Raw genomic sequence first — 25,590 nt, 5'->3', positions numbered from 1 at the left:
CAGTAGACCGACCTCTTCTCACAATGGCCTCTTGTCATGGCACAAGTCCTTCATTTGTCTGGAATAAAGTCATTAGATTGTGCTTTGTATTGAGGGCAGCCAATGTAATCACAACCATGTGATTATTACCATGGATTCAGCAAGTATAGGCCTTTAGAAGTTGTCACTATTGTCAGCCTCATAGTGGCAAGTCATTCACCAAGTCACTGATATATTGGAATAATTAATTCTTCTCCATATCTGCCTTAAAACTGAATTCATCCAGCTGAGGGACATCATGACAGCGCCCTCACTCATTTCCTCTACACTGGCATTGCCTTTCTGGGCGTTGCAGATCACAAGGCAAGCATATTACTTTTAACAATTTAAACATGAATTTGACTTTCCGACTGCACTTGAACTTTACAGCTTTTACATGCACACATAGGTTTATAATTGATGTTTATATATGTTTCCTAGGTGTAAGAACCCTAAGCACAGCATCTTCAAGCACCATAAGTGCTTGGGCAAGGGTCAAACTCTTCTGTCTTGATTATTCCTTTTTCCCCCTTTGTATATATCTTTATTATTAATGTTGAGAAAATGTCTTGAGAATTATTTTACTCTTATGTGCCTATACAAGGCGTGACCTTAAAAAAAAAAACAGACCAACGGTGTCGATTGCTGACAAGAACTGATTTACATTAAGTTAGAAAGTATGCGTTACTGTTTCAATGGGCTCATTTTCTGCTATATGTCCATCAGGGTGGAGTTGTGTTGCTAGTGACGTCCCTCTGCCTGAAGGTGGGCTTCCACACAGCTTCAAGGAAACTGTCAGTGGAGCTAGGCGGAGCCAAACGCCTCTATGCTCTTGACAACCTGGTCTCTGCCATCGTCTTGCTGCCCTGGGTCATAGTTCTCTCAGTAACCACAGAGGTAAGGCAAAATGTGCATGTAACTAAAGGTGCTGTAGTGTAAGTGATATTGTTTTGTTAAAATGAGCGTTTAAAAGCTCTGCACTGTAATCATTGCTATAGAGTTTTACATGTTTCAGTAATGGGGGCTCTCCCTGTCTTTCCAGGCAAATAAATGTTCAGCTCAGGAAACCATTTCATCCAATCAGGAGAGAGAACTCATACAGGAAACAAGTGAAACTGGAATTGATGAAACAAATAAAACTATCAGACAAAATTAGTGCTATAAATTGTAAGCTGATAAATGGGTTCTCTTTCCTGTTAAAATCGGATAAAACCAAACAAAAAACCTATAGTAGGATCTGCTTTTTTCAGCCAATGTTTGCCGATTTTCACAGAATGTTTGCCTATGACGACATGCTCAAAATAGGACACTAGGGTTCATGTGGTTAATGCCACCTGTACCGATTCCACTGCCGTGTCAAACGTTTGAACCCATCAAGTGCACTGCCAACACGCTTAACTACAGGCGTATACTTCTGAACCCCCACAGAGCAAGGTAGAGTCATGGTCCAGCCTCATCCTGCCGCTTGGGATGATCATCTTCTCCGTGATGATCCTGGAGTTCTACGTGGAGGCCGTCTGCACGGCTAAAATGGAGACGCCCAGGTGTGCCCGCTACGGCACGCTGGCCCTCTTTCTCAGCGCCCTGCTGCTGGCCAACTTCTGGACGCACCCGTTGACCGACCAGCTGCGCTCGATGAGCAAGCCCCCCCAGCAGGGCAGCACGGAGCATGTCCTCTCTGGAGGGGTGCTGGTCAGTGCCGTCTTCTTCATCCTGTGTAAGTAGCAGCGTTGACCTTTTATTGGCAGGGAATGGCTTTCACCACTTAAACCCTATTATGTATACTGCACTTCATTGACCAGGGTCCCCCAGGGCTATATACTTGGTCCACTCCTTCATCATCATCATCATCATAACCTTTATTTCAACTCGAAGTACAGTTGAGGGCAAGCCCTCATTTTCAATGTAGCCGAGATACAACATAATCAACAGGAATACATTTACATCAATATTAAATAATAATCATATAAAGAGAATAGAAAATACTCAGCACTCAGCAACAGGAAAATTAAATAAAACAGTTACAGTCTGGAACAAAGGTGCTGGAAACCATTGCTCTATATTGGCCCAATCCTTTTTCCCTCCTACACCAAATCTCTGTGTCGCGTCGTGAGCTTGTCAATTGGCTATTTTCACCGAATGTGTGATTGATTGATTGATTTGAACATAATGTAAAAAAAGAGAAATACAGGTAAAATACAAAGCATTCATCAAAATAACACTTCAAGGATAAGAAGACACAATATAGTCAAAGACTTAGTTCCATTGTGGTCCTTTGTCTTGTACAAACACACTTTCTGAACTTGGGCAGGTACAGATCTGTAATGCTGGCACTGGTATTATGGGCATGCATGTCGCCACTTCTACGAAAGTGGTGCATGCATAGAAATCTATTCATTTCATGTATCACATCATCTTTTTTGGGCGGGGGGGGGGGGGGGGTAAATATTGCGTTAGATTTGGCAATATTTATGGTTAGTGTAAGCACACCTTGACTATTCAGAAGGTGAACATTATTGAAGAACTACTATAAAAAGCAATATTGTGCTGCACTGATAATACGGTGCAAGTTTAAAAAATGCATTATTTATTATTTCATCAACCATTGTAATCTCTCACACACAGCTGCCAGCATTTTGTCCTCCCCATCATTGAAAGGTCAGAAGGGGACCCTGGTAGGTTACTCTCCTGAGGGAACTCCTCTGTACAACTTCATGGGGGATGCTCTCCAGCACACCTCTCAGTCTCTTCCTCGCTTCATCAAAGATTCCCTCAAGCAGATCCTGGAAGAGTACGACTCCAGGCAGATCTTCTACTTCCTCTGTCTAAACCTGGTATGGACACCCTCAGGCAATAGAAAGATACATGTAACACGTTCACTTGTTATTGTGTTTGCACCACCTGAAACTATTTTGTACCATGGGCCCCCATAAAAGAACAGTTGTGTAAAACAAACTAATCTTAAACTTAACACTACTGAACTGTTCAGTTGTGCTCTTGCATTAGGAAAGAAAAATACATTAGATGTATTCTATGTAGAGCACTTAAAAGCAGATATGTGCAGTTCTGGGGTCTTTGTTAAAATGATTAACAGCGTTTCATAGTCCAAGTTGAATTAGACTCAGCTTTGTGGCTGATTGGTGTTACTCAAGTTGGCCTATGATGACGGGGGCTGTTGACCTGAATGACACCAACACCCATCTTTTCTTTACTGCAACTTTACAGTATGGAAATACTGTATACTATAAATAGAATCTGTGTTTCTCCATCTTCTGTTTCAGGCCTTCACATTTGTGGAGCTGTTCTATGGTGTGTGGACCAACAGCTTGGGTCTGATCTCCGATGGCTTCCACATGCTCTTCGACTGCTCTGCTCTAGTCCTGGGTCTTTTTGCTGCGCTCATGACCCGCTGGAAGGCTACCAGAATCTTCTCTTATGGGTAACGTTCTACCTTCTCCCAAAATGATCTGTAAAAAAAACAAAAAACTATATAGATTTTATAAATGTGTAGACTTTCATCGTAATGCATTAATGTTACAAGGAGACAAGGCAAAAACCTTTGAATCGTTTGGTTAACGTGATCTTGTATTTAGCATAATTTAATATTCAAATTAGATATCATCAAGCAGTGTAGTGTAAGATACATTGACGAGCGAGTGTGAAGTCAATCAGATAATTTCTCCTCCTTTCTACAGGATCGCTTTCTAAGTGACCGGCTCACCAATGAAGCTTTGCATTTTTATTTATATCTAGTAAACCAAAGGGTTTTTTGTGTTACCAGTTTGAAACCATCTATAGAGTGATAAAGCTCTCCGTCGCCACGATAAATTGATGAGCTGGCTCAAACCATGACCGTTCCCCAGTCACATAGTTACTGAACAGGCAGGCAGAACCAGACTGAACAAGATACAAATGTTCCATTTTATTAACTTATTTTCAAATAAGCCTAGACTATATTCTCTGTAGGAAGCTAGTTGTCAGTAACCCATCACCAAAAGCCTTTTTTATCGTCCAACACAGGAGTTTTTCCATTGTGACTGATAAATAAAATTCTAGCCGTGAAACTGCGAAACGATTGAAATTTGATCACCACCATTCATAACTATGCCCGGAATTTCTTTTTTTCAACATTTTTTTCTGAATAGCTTTATGGGAACGGAAAGATAAAAGACTCTCCCTCTCTGTCTCTCTCGCTCTCATGCTATGTTATTTGAGCCGCTGCCTACGCCAATTGCACAGCCTTTTCTGTCAATAACCGACTTGTGTTTTTTCCCATCCACGCACAGGTTCTCTTTCCATCATTGTTTGGAACCATCAGATATCAGATAACACAGCGACGACTAGTGCAGAGTGGGTGGAATTATGGGATGTATGGGGCAGGTCATTCTGCGCATGCGTCAATTAACTTTTAATGCATTAATTCCATTAATTAATTAACTAAATGAATTAACTAATTTTGACAGCCCTAATTTTAAGATTAAAGAGTATTTGAATGGGTCAAACTAGCAATAAAAAACACATTCAGAAGCATCTCCCATAAAACCACAATGGTCTCTGATATTTCATAAAAGGGAAGGTTAAAGCCTCAATCTGCGATTTCTGACTGTATGTAGAACAGCAGGATAAAATATTTAGAATGATAACGGTAACATTGCCATTTTACATATTTTGATGATTGTTTAGGAAACAGAGTGCTAGTGAGGGGGCTCCATTCGTGCTGTTACACAAATCGCACATTGGGACTTGGCCTAATAAATCTTTTATTGCTTTAATCCATGAGTGATGCTATTCAGATGGATGGATTTATGGTTCTTTGTTTTATTTTTTTTTACAGGTATGGTCGTGTTGAAATTCTCTCTGGCTTCATCAATGGCCTGTTCCTGATGGTCATAGCTTTCTTTGTCTTTATGGAGTCGGTCACCAGAGTGTTTGATCCTCCTAATATTAACACAGACATGCTGACTGTAAGTAAACCCTGCACGTTTCTCAGCTCAATACAAAGGCTTGTGAACGCAATGATCGAAGATCGATATTCGCTATTTCTCATGGATTTACAAAATGTTATCCTTGGGATTAGGTAACTTGTACTTTCTCTCTAAACATGATTGTTCTGAAATAGGGCTGGACGATATGACTTTGAATCAATATCAAGATTATTTCAAAAATATTTGCCTCGATATCGGTTAATGAATGATTATTTTAAAATAAAAAGAGTGAAAATAGCAGTTCTACAAGCTCACAACACGTCCCATCGCAAAGTGGCAATTTTCACAATTTTTGTACGCCACCATTGTACAATCAAGTATAATAAAGGATTATGTGGTTAATCAGACTAATTGATTTAGCAGATTATAAAAAAATGTATGCTAATTTTGTTGTGTCGATTTGTTGATATATAAGAAATATATCGGGCAGAAACCTCATGTTTTTACTACAGTGTCGGCACATTCATACTAGCCTGGGAGCAGACGGATCTGCCAGTGCAAAAAAAAAATTGCCCTCTGCGATTTGGGTCTGGCCCACTCCGTTGTGAATCAATTTCCTGCTCCCGAAGTCTCGGGTGACCAGTCAGGGCCCAGTTTTCAAATATGTTAGTTGGTTGTAGGTCTAACCAATTAACCGAAACATATGAGGTTTCCACCTGACGGCGTCGAAAAGGGAAAAAAAACACTGTTTATCGATTATACGATTAACCAACATGTGCCAGATTAAGTCTGTTATTGGTTCTAAATGTCAGTTACTTTCTATATTTTCGGTTAATTGCCCAGCCCTAAACCAGTGATCATCTGCGTCTTTTACAGCCGGTGTCCGTGGGGGGTCTGCTGGTCAACTTGGTGGGTATCTGTGCCTTCAGTCATGCACACTCCCATGGGAGCCAGAAAAGCTGCTCCTCTCATGACCATGGTCACTCTCACCACGGGCACAGCCACGGCGAGCACGGCCATGGAGGACACGGTCACGGAGGACACGGACACGCCCATGGCTCAGGGGGTGGAGGAATGAATGCCAATATGAGAGGTGAGCACTGAGCAGTTATCTTTTCTTACTGGGTGACTTGGTATTTTTGAATCGCCATTAGGGCAGTGAAAAGTGTATTGGTGAGTAAGCCAAGGAAGTGCTGTTTTGAGGTCCATCGGAAGTCCATCGGATGAGTGGTTCTCAGCAATGCTCCAATCGGCCAAGCAACCGGTCCATTCGGAGCAGGCATGGGCTTCAAATGCCCATGCCTTCAAATGTCCATGGCCCAAACGGCCACTGCACTAGTGATGATAATAATAAGGATAATAATGTTTATGGTAACGATAATGATTGTTTGTGATAATAATAAGGATTTAATCTTAATGATAATTCTAATGATGTTTTTTCTTTCTTTCACACTAAATTCCAGGTGTTTTCTTGCACGTATTGGCTGACACTTTGGGCAGTGTTGGTGTGATAATCTCCACCATCCTAATCCGCCAGTTTGGCTGGTTGATTGCTGACCCTATCTGCTCCCTCTTCATCTCTACCCTCATCTTCCTCAGTGTCATTCCACTGTTGAAGGATGCCTGTGAGGTTCTGCTTTTACGGACACCTCCAGAACACGAGAAGGACCTGAACATTGCACTGGAAAGGGTGAGGAAATATGATTATTTAAAGTGAGTGTCATAGAGGTAAACCCTCTATGACATGAGAAAACCCTCGCCCACCACCACCACAGAGACCTGGGTTCAACTCCCGGCAACTGAATGATTGTTAATCATTCGATCAATTGAGTGGTTCTATTAAACTGGCCCGGGACTAGTCTCTGGACATGCACACGTATCTTGCATATCTGATCGCTTACCCAAGGAAGTGCAGTGTCAAATGCATGCCTTGCTCTGAGCAGGCATGCGGTATCTGGTGATCCGCTCATCCAATTGACTTGGCAGTGCCGGGTATATTTCTGAGGACCCAAGGAAGTACAGTGTCGAGTGTCAAGTCCATTGGATCAGCAGTTCTCCACAACTGGCCGTGAACCTCTCATCCGATTGACATTGCACTTAACAGGTGTATTACTGAGGACCTTAGGAAGTGCATGTCGAGTGTGAAGTCGGATGAGCGCGGACCGCTCCAAGCGTCCATGACACGTGTTCCGAACGGGCATTGCACTAGTATTGCTAATTTTCTGATTTGTTTTCTTTTGTTTTTTTGTTTGTTTTTTATTCAGATTGAGAAGATTGAAGGAGTGCTGTCATACAGAGACCCTCATTTCTGGAGGCACTCCGCCAGTGTCATTGCAGGAACAATTCATCTTCAGATTATGTCAGATGTACTGGAGCAGAGGATCATACAGCAGGTGGGTAGAACTAGGAGAATTAAGGCAGGACAGGATGACTCAATCTCCAACGTGGTGGTTGTATATCTTGATCTTGGAAGTTTGTGGGTGGCGGAGGTTCTCGCCGCTTTGTTTCTGGCAACACCCTCATAACTAACAAAGTTATGGAGAATTAGTTGGAAAGTGGTTGAGAATTAATAACAAAGTGACGTGAATGTGACCACGTAGGGTAGATTTGTATAAAACTGCAGAGCAGCCTCCGATGATTCAAAGTGACCAAAATCATTGCCAGTCGTCCAGGTTAACTGAACCATATTTACCACCATAACTTTCAGACGATTTCATAATTTATTTTACGTTTTAGCCAGTGCACTCTGCAAAATGGAGGATTAATGCCAGCACTGACACAAGGAACGAGACACTCACCTAGTGGTCAAAGCTGAAATGGATGATGTTGAGCCTATAGAATCTGAAGAATATACAGGAGGCAGCTATCTTACTGTATATAGCTGTTATATCTCTGACAGTGGCAGTCCCTGGGGGCTTGGAGCCAGTTCACTTCATCCTGATGAAGATGTATTGACATCGAAACGTTGTCATGTTATTTGCCTGAACCCTGTTACTATTAACCCAGTCCTTGACATGAAAAAGAACCACTGATATAGCAACATAAGTTTTTCAGGAAACTGTTAGGATTTAGAAGACATTTTGCAGAATTGGAACCTCAGGCCTTAATGGGTTAAATAATGGGTTAAATAATGGGAAAACGCCCAACTGTTGTTTTCCTCTCTTATAGGTCACTGCCATTTTAAAAGATGCTGGGGTGAATAATCTGTCAGTCCAGGTGGAGAAGGAAGCCTATTTCCAGCACATGTCTGGCCTAAGCACAGGTTTCCATGAAGTCCTGGCAATGACGCAGCAAATGGAATCCATGAAATACCTGCAAGATGGAACATGTATCATGTAACTTATGTCTGTTTGGGACCAAATAAACCCTGTATTGCTTTCTCTTTTTATTACAATTTTAGTGTGTGAAAGTGGGTTGTGTAAAATAAAATGGAATATATTGATTTTACAACATTGACGTTGTGAGCTGCGTCTTCTTGTCAAAAAGTACTCTTTTACAGTACACGCAGAAAAAGTATTACGTTGCCAACCGGTACGAAACCGAAACTGGTTCTCCAGAGTGATGGCATAGAACAGTATTTACCAAACACTAGGTCGGGACCTATTTGTGGGTCGCGGACGCAATTTGTTTTATGGGTTGTGAGTACTTTTTTTTTTCTTTTTTTCCCAATTATTTCAATTTCAAGTAAAAAAACAAGGTTTCAGAAAAAAGGCTACAAGCTCAGTAGGTTGGCTATTTTGACTAGTTTGGGTCCCGGGGAGTCATCAAATTTCTCTTGGGTCTGGAGCTAAAGGAATGAACCACTGCCATTCAAGAACCATTTTTGTTTCCTGAAACCACCTTTTATATTAGTGGTTCTAGAAAGAACCCATAATCACTTATTTTCTTCATTGACCGGTGTCTGCCAGACATCTACGTTCCCTTTTCCCCTCTACACCAAATCTCTTTGTCGAGAATAACTGATCTACAAGCTTACAATGCGCCGAAATACAAAACATTGCGCATTGTAAGCTTGGAGCTCTGCTATTTTCAACATAAGACATTCTCAAAATTTGGATAATAGGGTTTAAGTGGTTAATGGTGCACCATTTAAAAAAAAAAAAAAGGTTCTCTAGAACAATATGAGGTACATGAAGAACCATTCACTAGATAAACTGGTTCTTTAGTGGGTGAGCCTTTTAAAGAACCATTTATTTGTATGTCTCCCAGCTTACAACATGCTGTTTCCCTTTTGTTTAGCCTGTCCTATTTAGAGCGTTATACTGTACATGAATCTTATATACATATATACAGGTATAGCATCTGTTAAAGATTTTAAAAAAAACGCGCGTGTGTGTGTATATGTATATGTATATATATATATGTATGTATATGTATGTATATATGTATGTATATATATATATATATATATATATGTATGTATGTATGTATGTATGTATGTGTATGTGTATGTGTATGTGTATGTGTATGTGTATGTGTATATGTATATATATATATATATATATATATATATATATATAATAGACAGAGAGGGCGAGAGTTTAACATGTTTATTTTCCCCAAGCGGCAGAAAAGTGTCAAAAACAAAGGAGACCATCACAACATTTGTAAATAAACAATTATTCAAACAAACCAAATTCATCAGGTGTAAGCAGCACTACAGTAGTTTGGGGTATCAGAGGCCACTTTGGACCCAAAAATATCTTTGACTTCATTACCCAAGAGTCTCTGCAAGCATGTCCGGCAAGGACGCGCTGTGATTGGCCAGTCTTCACTTTGACTGGCAATTCTGCCTTCTTCCTTGGTAAATGCCAGGCCAGGATGAAACTCATTATCTCCCCTATCCTACTATCCTATCCTACTATCCTACTATCCTACTATAATTCTAGTAACCTCTGTGCGTTTGTAGTGGTGGTGTAGTGGTGGTGAAGCTACCCGGTTCTCCCCACTGGCTGGACCAATTGCTCTGATTTTGCACACAGCCATTGACCATTACCATCTGAACTTAACTGTGAAGCCCGTTTTTCAATTTAATCAAATCTCAGCTTCTTATTAGCGTTTTTGTGTCAAACACTGTCGCCATGGTTACGGGGCTGCCCAGCTATGGGACGAACTGCCTCCCGGGTTGCCAGATCATGTGCGCATATCCCCCCACGGATGCGCTGCGCCGACCGGGTATGGTCTAGTCCTACTATAATCCTACTATAATTCTAGTAACCTCTGTCTGTTTGTCTCTCTGTAGTGGTAGGTGAAGCTACCCGGTTCTCCTCACTGGCTGGACCAATTGCTCTGATTTTGCACACAGCCATTGACCATTACCATCTGAACACAACTGTGAAGCCCGTTTTTCAATTTCATCAAATCTCAGCTTCTTATTAGCGTTTTTGTGTCAAACACTGTCGCCATGGTTACGGGGCTGCCCAGCTATGGGACGAACTGCCTCCCGGGTTGCCAGATCATGTGCGCATATCCCCCCACGGCTGCGCTGCGCCGACCGGGTATGGTCTAGTACATAGTAATACAGTCAAGCCCCTAGCAGGGACCCCCCTGAGCCTATACATTTGTGGATGATTGTTATTGCTTAAACATGTAACTTGAAGTCCAGTCTATCACGTCAGTATAGTACTATGACATAATCACAGAAATCTCCATGTGAAAGGGAGGGTGTGCTCCCTGCAATTAATCCCACTGGTGCCATTGGTCAACTCATGAATTTGCACCGCTCGACGCGGCCACTCGCTCAGGGGTGCTTCATGGGCCTCATGTCCGCCTCTGACGGCACACCTGCCTTGTTTTAAATGTTTTTAGTGGACTTGTCAACCTATTACGAGTTGGGAGTGAGAATGGCACTTCTGCTTTCCAGTGCAAGTGGGACAATTGGGGAGCATTGTAAAATGACCATCGACTAGGCAACAGGCAATAGTACGCACTGTACACAACAGTACACACACACACACACACACACACACACACACACACACAACCAAAGGTTTATGAGGATAACCAAGGTGCTATTGCACTGGCAAATAACCCTGTCATAATAAAGATGTGCAAACATGTCAATATAAATTAAAACATTTTAAGACAACTGTAAATGACGGGAGGGTGAGCTTGGAAACAATGGTGGCAGACATTATGACATCCTGCAACATAAAAAGTCTAAAGAAATATAGAAGATATGCTTGACAGATTATAACAACTGGTTCAACCATTTCCCATGCAATGACTTATTCAATGAACTAATGCCAAGATGGTTGGGGGTAAGACTGTTCAACAGAGCTCCAGTATGATACATTTTTATCACTGTAAGCAACTGATAATGTAAGAATAGCACCTCATTGTACATAATCTAATCATTTGAATGAATGAATGTGCCACAGCATTTGCGAATTGAAGGAATGAGAAATTGCTTTTATTTTGTAGTGCCCTAGTACAGTATATTTGCATATTCGCTGGCTTTTTTATTTCCTTTAATATCAGTACTGACTCACTGGAAAATCACATCAAATTGATTCCCCCCCCCAACGTGTCTGTGAGTCTGAGACCTCCTGAATACACTTAATGTTGCTGTGCCAGTGCCTTGTTTCTGAGGTACTTTTCCAGACATTGGATAGCGATGACATCTGTGTCTACATCAAACTTATTGGCAAAAAGGTGATGTTGCTCAATCATCCACTGCAGATCCCCAGCACCATATACACATATTTTCCGGGTGCATTTCGCCTTTCCGACATGTCGCCTTTCCGACGTTAACGAACCCTATACCTAACCCTAACCCTAACCGCACGCGGAAGCCACTAGTCGGAGTGGCGAGATGTCGGAATGGAAGGAGCACCCCATATTTTCCTAACATGTATGCCATGGCACTCTGGGTACGCAGCCTCCAGCTTACCCTGTGGCCCCTCATGCCCCACCCACTTCACTAGCCGTGCAATAGCATTGATATCCGTCATGTCAAATTTGGAATTTGGCCACACGGAGCCAGGAACAGTAGGGATGCGCTGGATGGTGGACCAGAGAAACTCATCAGGACTGTACGTGTCTTTTGCCCAACTGATCAGTTCCAGTATGCGGTTGTCTTCCAACACACTGCGGACATAGCCCCGGCTAACCACGATGTAGGCATTCCCTTGGAAGATGGGCAGGTCAAAAGGTGGTGGGCTCTTAGCCTTCTTTCTCATTCAAGAAAGAATAAATAAATTAGTATTTTGTGTCTTATAATTGAAAACAATCTAAATGGAATATATTCTATTTATAGCAATGCTTAACATACAACTACTGCACTTTGCTTATCCAAAAAGAGAAATCATCAACCCAGCAAAAACATTAAACATGATTCGCAACTTAGGGGGGAAATATTAGCTCTGGTTCAGAGCGTTAGTGCGTTCCCTCTAACGCTCTGGAAGACCCCTCGCTCTGCGCATGTACAAGGAATTCCACTGTCCTGCCAGCGTTCAACTATAGTGAAAATAAACAAAACCATTTCGCTAATCACCGAAGCAAAGGCTGTTTTGTGTTGTTGAAAGTCTATTCTCGGAATGCGCAAGCCTCTCAGCACCCCACCTACTCTGTAAAATACACTTTTTGGGCAGAAAATAAAATATGTCAGCGAGACGGACATTATTTGTATTTACTCCACAGTGCCTCTACCGATCTGGGGGATTTGAACTTACCATTAACCAAAATGTAGAGGGCACTGTGGAGTAAATACGAATAATTTCAGTTTCGCTGACATATTTTATTTTCTGCCCAAAAAGTGTATTTTACAGAGTAGGTGGGGTGCTGAGAGGCTTGCGCATTCCGAGAATAGACTTTCAACAACACAAAACAGCCTTTGCTTCGGTGAGTAGCGAAATGGTTTTGTTTATTTTCACTATAGTTGAACGCTGGCAGGACAGTGGAATTCCTTGTACATGCGCAGAGCGAGGGGTCTTCCAGAGCGTTAGAGGGAACTCACTAACGCTCTGAACCAGAGCTAGGGAAATATATGCATATGAATGGTTACCTTGATCTGTCCATGTACTATCTGATGAACTGACTTCACCCTCTCCTTCTTCCAACCAGCCATTTTCTCTGACTCCATGCTGTTTCTACCATTCAGTGCTCGCACAATTTCTAGGTTGGTTTTCAGAGGGAAATCCTGACCACACAGGTTGATGAAATACTTCCAGGTCGTGCTAACATTGTAGAGATCAGCCATGCAGTTGAGATCAGCCTGTACGCGTGGCCAGGCAGCATAGACTACACTCACAGACTGGCTGACCATGAAGACATTAGGGAAACAAGAAGAGATACCCGAGACAGCAGCAAGGACCGAAGCCTCTGCCTTCTTGTCAACATGGATGCAGTAAACATTCTGAGGGGCATAGATGGCTCCCAGCAGATGCTCAAAGTTCTGCACCTATATGAATAAAAATAATGAAATGCTTTTGTACCAATATTCATAATTTGCATTATATTTTTGCCGGAGATTATGTTTTTTGATAATTATACCTTATGGTGGACAACAATAGAAAAGGTATTTATAGGTATTTAGCAGACGCTCTTAATCCAGAGCGACCCACAGTAAGCAAGGACAACACAAGATATCCCGGATAATTGATTCAATGTGGGAGATTCATGCAACTTAATGTGAATTAAAAACTGCAACTGTTACATTTCAATGTTTTGATAATAATCAACATGCTTTTGTTCAGTGGTGTAAAGTAAGCACATTTACTCAAGTAGGTCTACTGTACTTACAAGTACACTTTTGATGTATTTTTACTTTAGTGGAGTACTTCCAAATTTCAGTATTTTTACTTCTACTCCACTACGAGGCAAAAATTATACTTTTACTCCACTATATTTGAAAACGTTAGTTACTTTGTAGATTTTGATTATTACAAGACATACATTACCCACTTCAGCCTATACATTTCGGCCATTTAAAAATAGCCAATCTACAAGCTCACAATGCGTCGAGATATTGTGAGCTTGTAGATCTGCTATTTTCAAAAGATTTGAATGCATAATGAATACTTTCTACTTTTGGTACTTTAAGTACATTTTGATACCAATACTTTGTGTACTTTTACTCAGGTACATTTTGAATTCCGTACACTGTAATAAGAGTATTTCTACATTGCAGTATTGATTACTTTTTCCACCACTGCTTTATTTTTACAGAACCTCACCTGCAGTCCTGGGTGGCATTGAACTAATACTTATCAGGGATCAGGACACTACTCTTGAAGTCTTTATGTGATTGCCAGTAGCTTGGCCTCCAGCAGTGCCTCACTATCTCCTTGCAGGATCGCTGAGCAGTTAGAGTTATCTTCAGGGCTCCCATCCACAGCTGTGTATTCCAACCAGCTATAACCGTATTTGTAGCCAATATCCCAGTCCATCTCTGAGGTGGCATGCATTAAAAAACACAATGATCCCAGAGTGACAGTGCAAATTAGCCAGTGGAGGCGGCTATAGGCTCTATGCACAGCAGCCATATTGGAAAGACATTGGGCCTCTTCTTATTTCCTTCACAGGTGTTACCAATGATGCTAATGAAGGCTCTGTTCCATTCTGGTCAAACAGAGTCAGGGTGCTGATATAGAGGATATGCGCATGCTTAAAGTGAATGGTACATCGAGTGGCAAATCGAGTGGCAAAGCAACATGCAAAGTGAGTTTTACATTGTTTAATGTTGTTTAATGCAATCAGATATGACTTTTCTGTTTGGATGCATGGACTGTCAAGGCCAGAAAGATTTTTTTTGACACTCAGTAGGCATTCCTGCATAACTTCCGGGTTTGATGATGATGTCACACGCATATCCTCTATTGTGCATGTTGGCTCACTGGAAACACTGCTACACCAGTGGGTCTCAAAGTGTGGACCAGGGACCCTCATGGTTCCTTGAAGGGGTTACAAATGGCCCCTTACGGGCAGTGGTGTAAAGTAACTAAGTACATTTAATCAAGTACTGTACTTAAGTACAATTTTGAGGTACTTTTGCTTTACTGGAGTATTTCCAATTGTCTATACTTTTACTTCTACTCCACTACATCTCAGAGGCAAATATTGTACTTTTACTCCACTACAATTATTTGAAAACTTTAGTTACTAGTTACTTTGCAGACATAAATGATTGGATTATAAAACATACATTAACCACTTTAGCCCTATTTTATACCTAGGCTATTTGAAAATAGCCAATCTACAAGCTCACAACACGCTGCATCGCGACGCGTTGTGAGCTTTTAGATCTGCTATTTTCAAACATTTTAGTACTTTTACTTTTGGTACTTTAAGTACATTTTGATACCTATACTTTTGTACTTTTACTCAAGTACATTTTTAATTCTGGACTTTTACTTGTAACAGACTACTTTTACTTTGCAGTATTGATACTTGTACTTAAGTAAAACATTTGAGTACTTTTTCCACCACTGCTTACGGGTGTGTAACTCTGAGAGTGTACAAATGGAACCAAATGGACCCTTACGGGTCCATTTGGTTCCATTTGTACACTCTCAGAGTTACACACCATTTGGACCAAACGACTTCACGCTGGGCACGTCCTCCGGTACTTGGTGCCGCACGCCCAGGATATGTGTCCCTTATTTCAATCTCTGGGAGTTGGCAACCCTAACCTTGCCATACCTTAGCTTTTGCTGAACTGACGCAACTGGACATACACACAAAATAAACAGGTACAGTGTAAAGAATATGATGTCAAAATGTACATTTTCTTATAACAATAACAATGTGTAGTAGTGCGTTACAAAATCGAAAAATCCAAATTAGGACCGACATTTTTAGCTTGCGGCCCTTGGACTTTTGGTATTTTGCTGAGTGGCCCCTGAGCCATCTTAAGTTGAGTAGCCCTGCCATAGTGAATGTACTTTGAAGTCCATGTCACGGTAATGAGGAACTTTGCATGCGCACACCACACAGCTGCTTCCATTCCAATAGAAAATGTGTTAGTAGTGTTTTGTTGCATGTTTCCTTTACATGTGTACATCTGACATTTGAAGCAAAAGACTGCAATTTTAAACAGGTTTATCTATTGACACTGGGTGAGGAAGTTTAATTTTTTTTTGGTCCCGTCTGTCCTCTGCAGTGCTGGCAACCCTGTTGATTGGGAAGGTGCCAAGCACGGTAGAGGAGGAGGTGTGTTTGTTCATGTTTTGTCTTATTATAATAATCTTTGAATGAATTGGCGCCTGGGAAACATTGTTGAACTTGTTTGTAAATTCCTGTATTATGTAATTGCGTAAGATAACTCATGGGCATTAGTTAGGTGTTTGAGTAAACAGAGTAACCAATTACCAATTATGTGATGGATTGTCTCAGCTGCTTAAACAGCATGCTACAGGATACTGTAGGTGAAGGCAGATTGGCTTGAGGCTAGCCAGCGATAAAATCCAGGGGAGAGCTGCCAGGGCCTTCGTGGAAGGTTTTAGCCTGTCACGGTATCTTAAGTTCTTGGTTTGTTGTTTTCTTAGCTGTTTGGAGCTTTATTTTGGCCAGTGTTATTGTCTCCGCCAGGCCGAAAGGCATGGCGAGAGTATGTTTTGCACCCTGTCCGTCCATCCGTGTGTCCGTGTGTCTGTCTGTGAACAGCTAATCTCCGGCACCGTTAACTCGGCCGCTGCGAAACTGTGCACACACACTCCCTCGATACCAAAGACGAACCTCTGCCCCGAATATTTCAGATTGGCCTGTTATAGCGCCACCAGGAGGCCGATTTGTGCAAAACACATTTTTGGATATCACTACAGATTTTGTCCAAACCTCACGCAAATCAGTACACAGTATCTCTATAATCATGTGATCAACACAGATCTGTCTGATTACTTTTTGGAGCCTTGAACCATCGGCCAACATTTTCACAGTTCATTTTTGGGCAATGGTGTGTGCTCTGCGTGACGTCAGATCAGAGCTCTGGTCAGCCTATAAAGTCTGTGAAGTAGAACGCAGAGTCAAATGATCTGGCTTTCTGTTTGATAGATTTGGCTTTCTGCTTATTTGAATTAATGGACTCCCTCCAGTCTATTAAGATGGAGATGAAAAGTGATGAGGAGCAACAGGAGTCAGTTGGACAGCTGGCTCAAGTAGATCGTTCATTGGCTGAAGATAGAGAGAGTCCAGAGAGAGAGCAGCAACAGCAGTCGGTTGGACAACTGGTTCAAGAATATTCATGGGCAGAAGACGGAGAGAATCCCGAGAGAGAGCAGCAACAAGTTGCACCACTGGTTGGATTCTTGAACCAGGTTGGACAACTGGTTCAAGAATATGGTTCAGGGGCTGAAGACAGAGAGAGTCCCGAGAGAGAGCAGCAACAGCAGTCAGTTGGACAACTGGTTTATGAAAAGAATTCATGGGCTGAAAAGATAGAGAATCCCGAGAGAGAGCAACAGGAGTCAGTTGGACAACTGGTTCATGAAAATGCATTGGTTGAAAGCGGAGAGAATCCAGTTGAAAGCGGAGAGAATCCAGTTGAAAGCGGAGAGAATCCAGTGAGAGAGCAACGAGAGTCAGTTGGACGACCTGTTCAAGAAAATAATTCACGGGGTGAAAAGAGAGAAAATCCCAAGAGAGAGAGACAACTCCAGTACTACCTCAAACACGCCCAGAACGAATTGAGAGCCAAGGAGAATCTTCGCTTCCTGTTGCAGAAGAAATGGTACGTGGAGCGGCAGGACCTAGTTGGACAACTGGTTCAGGAAAAGGACACGGGGGCTGAAAAGATTAGAGAACTCCAGTACCACCTGAAACGTGCCCAGGAAGAACTGAGAACAAAAGAGAATCTGTGCTTGATGTTGGAGACAAAATGGGACATGGAGCGACAGGAGCTAGTTGGACAACTGGCTCAACTAAATCGGGGAGAGGGTGATAAGATTAAACAACTCTCTTTCCAATTGAAACACACCCAGGAGCAACTGAGAAGCAAAGAGAATCTTTGCTTCATGTTGCAGAAGAAATGGTACGAGGAGCGAAAGGATCTAGTTGGACAACTAGTTCAAGAGAAGGAGGTAGGGGCTGAGAAGATTAGACAACTCCAGTACCACCTGAAATACACCCAGGAAGAACTGAGAACCAAAGAGAATCTTTGCTTCATGTTGCAGAACAATTGGGAGGAGGAGCGACAGGCGCTACTTGGACAACTGTCTCAAGAAAGGGAGATAGGGGCTGAAAGGAACAGAGAACTCAATTATTACCTGAAACGTGCCGAGAGCGAACTGAGAACAAAAGAGGATCTTTGCCTCGTGTTGCAGAAGAAATTGGAAAAGGATCGACGTGAGAAGGAGCGGCAGGAGCTTGTTGGACACCTTGTTACAGGCCATAAAATGGGCGCTGAACACACCAGACAACAACTCCAGTACCACCTCGGCAAAAGTTGGTGGCGTCATAAGCGGGATCGCCTGGTGAACGTTTTCCACAGAGTAGGTGTGGTGGGGAAGCCTGAGTACCATCTAAAACATATGACCCAGGATGAACTGAGAATCGAAGACAATCTTTGCTTCAGGTTGCAGAACAAGTGGGATGAGGAGCCACAGGGCACAGCTGGACAACATCTTCTAGAAAAAGATATAGGGGCTGGAAAGAGTAGACAACTCCAGTTCCACCATCGCCCACCACCTCCTCCTCCCACCGCACGACAGTATCACAATAATCCTCTGACGCAATCGTCCACCCATACGCAACGTAATCAGAATCATCCTTTGACACAGTCAGTTACAAAATCCTCCGCACTCCCTACACGACCCCCACGACAGCATCACAATCGTCCTCTGACACAATCATCAGTTACAACACCCACCTCACTCTCTATACGGCCCCCACAACGGTATCAGAATCATTCTCTGACTCAATCATCTGTTACAACACCCACCCTAACCCCTACACGCCGGCATCAGGCTCACCCTCTGACATAATCGTGTCTGTTACGAAGCCCAGTACCCCCCTCACCCCTCAGAATCATTTGCACTTTTGCATACACTGTTCTAAATCCAAGGGCATCAGTATCCCAGTTAGCCCTACCAGGTTGATATTTGATGGAGAAGTGGTAGTCAACGAGTTCAACTACCCACCTGTGGGGTGCATGCAATAAGTTATGTGAGTGGATTGTTGCCTGTAGGCTATGAATGGGGTGAATAGTAGGGCTAGTCCCTAAACTTCTCACATATGGTGGCCCAGTTCAGGGCAAGAGACCCAAACTTTTGTGACTGAATGTACATTTTTTTCAGGGGCAGTTAGTCCTTGACCAATACACAATTGGAGTTCAGACGGCAACTGTCCCCTTTTGTTTTGTGTTCTTTTGTCATATTTTCTTTGTCCTTTCCTTTTCACAGCCTTCTCTGTAGAGGGGAGGTCATAGAGACTTCGCTATGCATGAAAGGTTTTGGATATACAGTTTCAATAATAATTTGGAATGAATCCTAACAACTCACCTCCCCAATAGTGGTGGGGTTCCTTTGTTTTAAAGCCTGGACTGGGGCAACGCCTGCAGGATCCATGGTGTATGATCGTCCTTAGTAACAATTAAGGAATCACCTAGTTTTTTAAAATCTCACATTTTTTCAGCATCAGTTTAACTCTGCCTCTGGTAAAGCTGCAGACCCCTCCTCAGATCAATCAAGTGGTGGTCCGAGAGTGAACCAGCCGGGTTATTGTCCAAGTAACACACGATGGGACTTGTTAAACAGGAGATGGATAATTAAGTGTGGGTATGGTTTCCCTCATGTTCATCCTAAGGTATTACTCTCCCCTCTGTAGCTGCACTGGGGGAAGATAGTCAAGGTGGAATGGATGATCCCAAGAATCTTCACTGTTACTGCTTGTGCTGTTTTCTTGTTCCGTCATGCGATTTCCTGTTGATGGTGAGGATGTTTGTTCATTGGTTAGCATTTCTGTCTGATTTATTTCCACTGGCCTTGGTCAGCTGGGTATACAGTTTTGAAAAGCAAAACAAAATAATTAATTAATTAATTAATGCAACAAAAACCTAGCAATATAGATAGACTTATAACCTTATTTTAATATGAAGCAACATTGAGTTTTCAGTATGCAAACACACCTTTGCAGACTTTAAGGTTTGTATTCACATACTTTATGTGAATACAAACTGTACCTTCAAATATATATTCTATACATTGAACTACTAAATGTTTCTAGGATAGAAACAAAAACCTAACAATAGAGGATATACTTTATTACAAGTAACCTTATTTTAATATGAAGCACATTGAGTTTGCAGTATGCACCTGCATGAAATGTGCAAATACAATTAAATTAACTTGGTCTGCTTTCTGTCCCCAGAGTGAAAACTAAACATGGTATAACACATATTTGCAGACTTGAAGGTACAGTTTGTATTCACTTACTTACAGTAAGTGAATACAAACTGTACCTGTGAAAACTAAACGTGGTAAGTAACACATATTTGCAGACTTGATTGCCCGGTATAGTTCTACCAAACGCACCATTGCTGAGGTTAAAAAAAAAAAAATTAAAAGAATTGTTTGATATGAAGCTGGAATGCAACAAAGGATTACAAAAATAAGTCATAGCTAATCATAAGCATAACCATAACCACAGGTGGGAGTGGTGTCTGTGGTCTGCTGCTGTGTGCAAAATTAAGACATGATTGCAAACAAACACTTAGTCAAATTGCAGCCACACTGGAAAGAGATGGCTAACACGTTGAGGTACGTGGCGCTCAATGATTCAATTAAAAAACAAATGACAATTGATTTGAATTTTCCTCATGTCTATCTGCCCAATTATGCATCATTACTTAAAACACATTGAACCATAATTACTGTAATTTATTTTGCATAAAGAGTAAGGCATAAGTAAGGCCCTAACTATTAACATGTGCACATGTAAAAAAAAATACCTGTATGAGGTTAACATGTGCACATGTTAACCTCATACTGGTATTATTTTTTACCTCATGTACATGTCTATATGCTAATGTAAATGTGGGTGTGACTTATAATTGGAAATATAATTCCAAAAATGCACCCACTTCTTTACCCCTGTAAACCTGTGATGTGACAATAAAGCTGACACTGATTCTGATGTGAGCTTTGTGTTTACCAACAAGCAAACTCGGCTAAGAACATGAATGAAGAATGTGCTCATGGAAACACTCGCATGAGTGCTTTAGTATCAAATCTGATGGTATGGACGTTTCCTGAATGAGACACATTGTTTCTTCTCTTCTTTCCCAAAACTACGGCCCCTCCTGTCTTTCTTGTCAGATTTCTTCTCTTTATCATACCGAGAGTCTTTTCTACTTCCAGAGGAGGTTCTCTCAGGTTTAGCTCTTTCAGCTGAAAGCGCAGAGTCTGAGGAAGGACTGGTACTCTTGCTTCTTTTGGAGGAATTGGTGCCATTCTCACCTTTTCTACGTTTGGGGTCTTGAGTCACTGAATCCCGGTCACTGACAATGTGGAATCTTTTCCTCTCGTTCCGATCCCTGGATCGGCCTTGTTGTGTGTTCTCATATTCTTTCTTGTCCAATTCCTTCTCTCTGCTCTTGGATGGTGCAGCTGTATTGTAGTTGGTGTGGTGCTTGAATGCAGAATCCTTTGGTTCGTTGCCAGATGAAGAGTGTGATGGTGAAGAGTGGCTGTCAAGCCTTCGCCGCTTGTAATCCCTGTCAGACTCAACAGACTCTGATCTGGGAACTGGGGACTTGAGGGACCCAGCTACAGTGTTCCTGTCCCCCTTCTCCTTGCTCTTGGGTGCATAATCCTTGGGTTTGTTGCCATTGTCTTTTGCAGAAAAGGAGTGCGAGGGTGAGGAGTGGCTGTCAAGCTTTCGCCGTTTGTGATCCCTGTCATACTCAGTAGACTCTGATCTGGGAACTGGTGACTTGAGGGGCTTGTCCATGCTGCCAGGGCCATTTTGTTGGCCGGCAGAAGTGGCGCTGCACACAGGCTGCTCCTTGTGATGAAACTCACTCTCTGGGACCATGTGCACCCGCTGGCTTTTCAACTTACCTGAATAACCCATGGCCAAGGCATAGAGGTCGGGCCTCTTCTCCTTCTCCTCCAGACAGATCTTGTGGATGCGGCACTCCAGTGCCTGGCCGAGGTTTAGCACCTTGGGGTAGAAGGGCAAGAGCTTAGTGAGAACAATCAGAATGTTCCGCATGTGGATGTACTCCCCAGTCTCCAGGCAGTGGACTGAAGCTTCAGTCAGCATGTAATGCCACTTATGCACCACGTGCCTGAAGTTCTCGTAGTCCAGCTGGTCAGCTTTGTTCTCTCCGTTGGAGCCCGTGGCTCTGAAGATAGTCATGAATCCCGGGTAATTGCTGCACTCTTTCTCGTAGAGGGCGCAATCGTTGCGCCAGCGTGTCACAGTCTCCAGCATGCAGCACAGGAAGCGTCCATAGCACTGCGACTCATTCTCCGTACAACTGGCGACCGTGTAAATGATCACAGAAAAGACCCTGTCGTAACACTGGAGAGTGCAGAAATTGGGTGTCTTCTGTTGGTGCACAAGCTCCACAAAGCGAGCACAGTACACAGCATCGATGGCAGAGAAGATGCAACGTGGGAAGATGCAGAGCTGCAGGAACTTGGTGATGGTCTCGTTTTTTGTGGACTTAGCCAACAGCCAGTTGTCTTTCTCCAGTTTGAGTCGGTGCAGGACCCTCTGGACATGCTCCATTTGCTTCTTCTCCTCCTCCTGCAGCTTGTCCTGCAGGGCTGTGTAATGTTCCTTCTCCTTCTTCTTCTTATGTATGGGTATCTCTGGATTCTCCTCGATGGACTTCATCTGCGCCTTGAACTTGTTGACCTCGCGCTCATAAGCGGCATGGGGCACGGCCAGGTCATACATGGTCAGGGTCCAGAAGGTGGCGTAAAACTGGGGGCGGAGGTCATCCCAGACACCGGGCGGATAGAGGGACACAACTGCCCCATGCACTGGCGCCATCACCTGTTCACATGCTGCCACGTACTTGTGGACCATCTGCTGCTGCCCATCGTGTTCTTCTTTCTGCAGCTCATCATATTTGGACAGAATCTGGTGGGCATACATGGGCCGAGACAGGAAGAAGGCGGCCTCGTGCGGAGTGTGGAACTGGTTGCACAGGATGTCAATGCAGGGTACAAGTGTGATGTAATCCTCTGTGCTCAAGTTGGATGCCAGGAATCCACAAAACTGCACTAGTGTGTTGTGACACTGGTCATAGAGCTTGCCCACTAGTTTGGGGTGTTTCTCTACTCCTTCTTTGAAAACCACCCCATTACGTTGCTTAGCCATTAGGAGGCACAGTGGCAGGGCCAGTTCATGGTCCAACAGGACATCCTTAAGACGCTGAGATGACTTCTTAGTGTTCCTAATCTGGTCAAAGTAGCCACCCTCAGCTTTTAGTTGCTCTCCTCCTGTCATTGCCTCCAACTGTGCTGATGTAATCTCATCATCGATCTCAATCCCAGCCATTTTCTGCACAACCTCCTTCAGGATGATCAGATCAAAGCTCTTCCCTGCTTTCAGCTGATTGGTCACGTACTGAAGAAGCCCGGCCAATTCGATGGTGTATCTACTGAATACGGCTCCACACATACTTGCCAGGTTCTGAAGCCAAGAAGAGATGAAAGTATCATTGTGCTTCATTTTCTCCTTCTCTTGGTTGGCCACAGCCTCGATGATGCAATAGGCCAAGATGTCATAGTTGAGCGATGTGAGGTATTTCAGGGAGTCCACCACAGGACCAATGAGGTTGTCGAACCACTGGATCTGAGACAGGATGTAGTCAAAAAGGATGGTGGGGTTGCTATGGCTCAGTTTGCCAATTTGCTTTCCCGATGGTTTCACACTATCTTTGGTCAATCTCTTCATAATGTATTTGGCCCTGTCCAAAGTCTGAACTTTGACCTTGACCAACAGTGGGTGACAGGAGTATGTCTCATTCTTCCACTGCCCGTATAACCGGTACCTGTGCTGGTAGGGGAAGCGTTTGAACAGCACCCAAAGTTCTTCAGACATACCAGTATTGCAGTCCATCAGAGACAGAGATGGCAGCAGCACCTGGTCTGCAATGCTCAGGAAGCAACTAAGCAATACCTCCATTTTGTCTTTGTCAGCTTTGGCATCACTTTGGTACTCTTTCATGAAGCCCTTGCCCAGACGCACTATCTTGGCAAAGAGGTCAGGGTCATGGAAGAGGTGGGGGCCCAGGTATCCCAGCATGCTGAACGTGTCCCTCCGCAAGTCCTCAAAGCTCTCTGCTGGCAGAGGGACGCTCTCGTTTCTCAGCGGACACAGCTTACATCCCTTCGCCCCTTTGGGTACCCCATCTCTTCGGGACACTGGCTCCAAAGTCAAGTAAACTGGCTCCACAGTCAGGTGCACTAGCTGGCAGAGAGCCTGGGCAATAGCCTTGTGAGAAGTGGCATAAAAGGAGGGCATCTGGTCCATGATAGTCTGGGAATCGCACCAGTTCCCAATTGTGAGCAGTGCTTCCAACAAACCGAGCTTCTGGTTATCAGGTGGTTTATTGTTCTCTTCTTCCTCCTTCTCTTTCTCCTTCTCCTTCTCTTTCTCCTTGTCGTCACTCTTCTCAGAAGGTACATGGTTAGCTAGCTTGCGAGCGAACTGTTTGGCCTCTGAAATGTCTCGTTTGTGTTCCTCTACAATGGTGGCATCCAGTGGCATGAGATGTGCATATAGGTCTTCCAGCTCTATCAGGTTGTGGTGAAGCAGGGCAGCAGCAATGTGATGAAGTGATTTAGGTGTTTCCTCATTGGGCCCCTGGTAGAATTTGAACTTGAAGCCCAGGATGTGGCAAAGGCTGACGGGCTCACACATATAAGACTTGATAAGGGACAAGAAGAACTCATCTTGGTCCGTCCGACCCTTATAGACCTCCAGGATGATATCCAAAACACGATTGGGGTCCAAATTGAAACAACCTATGAGGGATTTGATGCTTTCGAGGACAACGTGGCTGGTGATGTTAGATAGGTCTTGACCCAGCTCAGTGATAAGCTTGGCATAGCCTTCATTCTCTTCCCTCAGCATGTTAAACTTCTGTTGCTTGTAGAAGAGTTTTGTCTTGATTTTTACAAGCTTCTGGTTGAACTGATGGGCTTGCTTCACAAGTCCAAGAGACTCTAGCATTTCTGGATCCAACCTCTCTTTCAGAATAGACTCTGGCACAAAAAACAAACACGCTCCCACCAACTGTGTGTAATGATCACGTTTGTTTCTTTCTTCCAGTGCACTCGTTTCTATATCAAGTATACAGAAAACGTCTACTAAAATGGATGGCATGTCATCTCTGAATTCCTTCAAGTCACCAAGGACACTGACAGCAAGATCCAACTTCAGGTTCCCCTGTACAACTTGCCAGCAGAGTCCATACAAGGCAGATTGTATATCTTGGATAGTACTGTCATGACTTTGTTTCTCCGTGAGATTAGTACTGTCATGATTGGTCTTCTCTGTGAGACCCTTGCACAGCTGGACAAAGTCATGCCTTCCTGATGTTTCCCAGTTTTTGATCCAGTCACCGGGGAGGATAAGTGTTTCCATCTTCCCCACACAGCCAGGAGGTCTATTTTGTTGGAGGACTCAAATGGCTGTATGTGTCTATGAGTCTTAGTAGAAGCGGTCGAGGTCTTAAGTCACACACACAACA

At 43.1% G+C, this 25,590-nt stretch overlaps 2 protein-coding genes and 1 pseudogene across 3 annotated transcripts in view; 1 reads left to right on the top strand and 2 right to left on the bottom strand.

Annotated features, from left to right (window-relative positions):
* Positions 1 to 8,395, top strand: part of slc30a5 (solute carrier family 30 member 5) — a 13,662-nt gene extending 5,267 nt beyond the window's left edge. The window contains exons 7-16 of the mRNA XM_084047711.1: positions 266 to 342; positions 745 to 915; positions 1,447 to 1,735; positions 2,644 to 2,852; positions 3,300 to 3,457; positions 4,853 to 4,982; positions 5,820 to 6,036; positions 6,407 to 6,633; positions 7,208 to 7,336; positions 8,112 to 8,395. Coding sequence (XP_083903837.1) covers positions 266 to 342; positions 745 to 915; positions 1,447 to 1,735; positions 2,644 to 2,852; positions 3,300 to 3,457; positions 4,853 to 4,982; positions 5,820 to 6,036; positions 6,407 to 6,633; positions 7,208 to 7,336; positions 8,112 to 8,282 — 1,778 coding nt within the window. The 3' untranslated portion in view covers positions 8,283 to 8,395. The remainder of the gene's footprint in view (positions 1 to 265; positions 343 to 744; positions 916 to 1,446; positions 1,736 to 2,643; positions 2,853 to 3,299; positions 3,458 to 4,852; positions 4,983 to 5,819; positions 6,037 to 6,406; positions 6,634 to 7,207; positions 7,337 to 8,111) is intronic.
* Positions 8,396 to 11,501: 3,106 nt separating this feature from the next.
* LOC311037946 (beta-1,3-galactosyl-O-glycosyl-glycoprotein beta-1,6-N-acetylglucosaminyltransferase-like) lies at positions 11,502 to 14,332 on the bottom strand (annotated as a pseudogene). Its single transcript has 5 exons — positions 14,120 to 14,332; positions 13,686 to 13,692; positions 12,949 to 13,344; positions 11,795 to 12,115; positions 11,502 to 11,657 (listed from the first exon to the last, which is right to left on the bottom strand). The product of its transcript is annotated as a beta-1,3-galactosyl-O-glycosyl-glycoprotein beta-1,6-N-acetylglucosaminyltransferase-like (transcript).
* A 6,769-nt stretch (positions 14,333 to 21,101) lies between these two features.
* LOC311037945 (THO complex subunit 2-like) lies at positions 21,102 to 25,484 on the bottom strand (the record flags this gene model as incomplete). Its single annotated transcript, XM_084047241.1, has 1 exon — positions 21,102 to 25,484. One exon carries the CDS (start codon positions 25,482 to 25,484, stop codon positions 21,102 to 21,104), a length of 4,383 nt encoding a protein of 1,460 aa, XP_083903367.1.
* Between the last annotated feature and the right edge of the window lie 106 nt (positions 25,485 to 25,590).

The sequence above is a fragment of the Gymnoscopelus microlampas genome, assembly GCF_963454915.1.
Source record: "Gymnoscopelus microlampas genome assembly, chromosome: 21".
NCBI lineage: Eukaryota > Metazoa > Chordata > Actinopteri > Myctophiformes > Myctophidae > Gymnoscopelus > Gymnoscopelus microlampas.
Note: the sequence above shows the minus strand (reverse complement) of the source record. Positions and strands in the feature narration are given on the sequence as shown.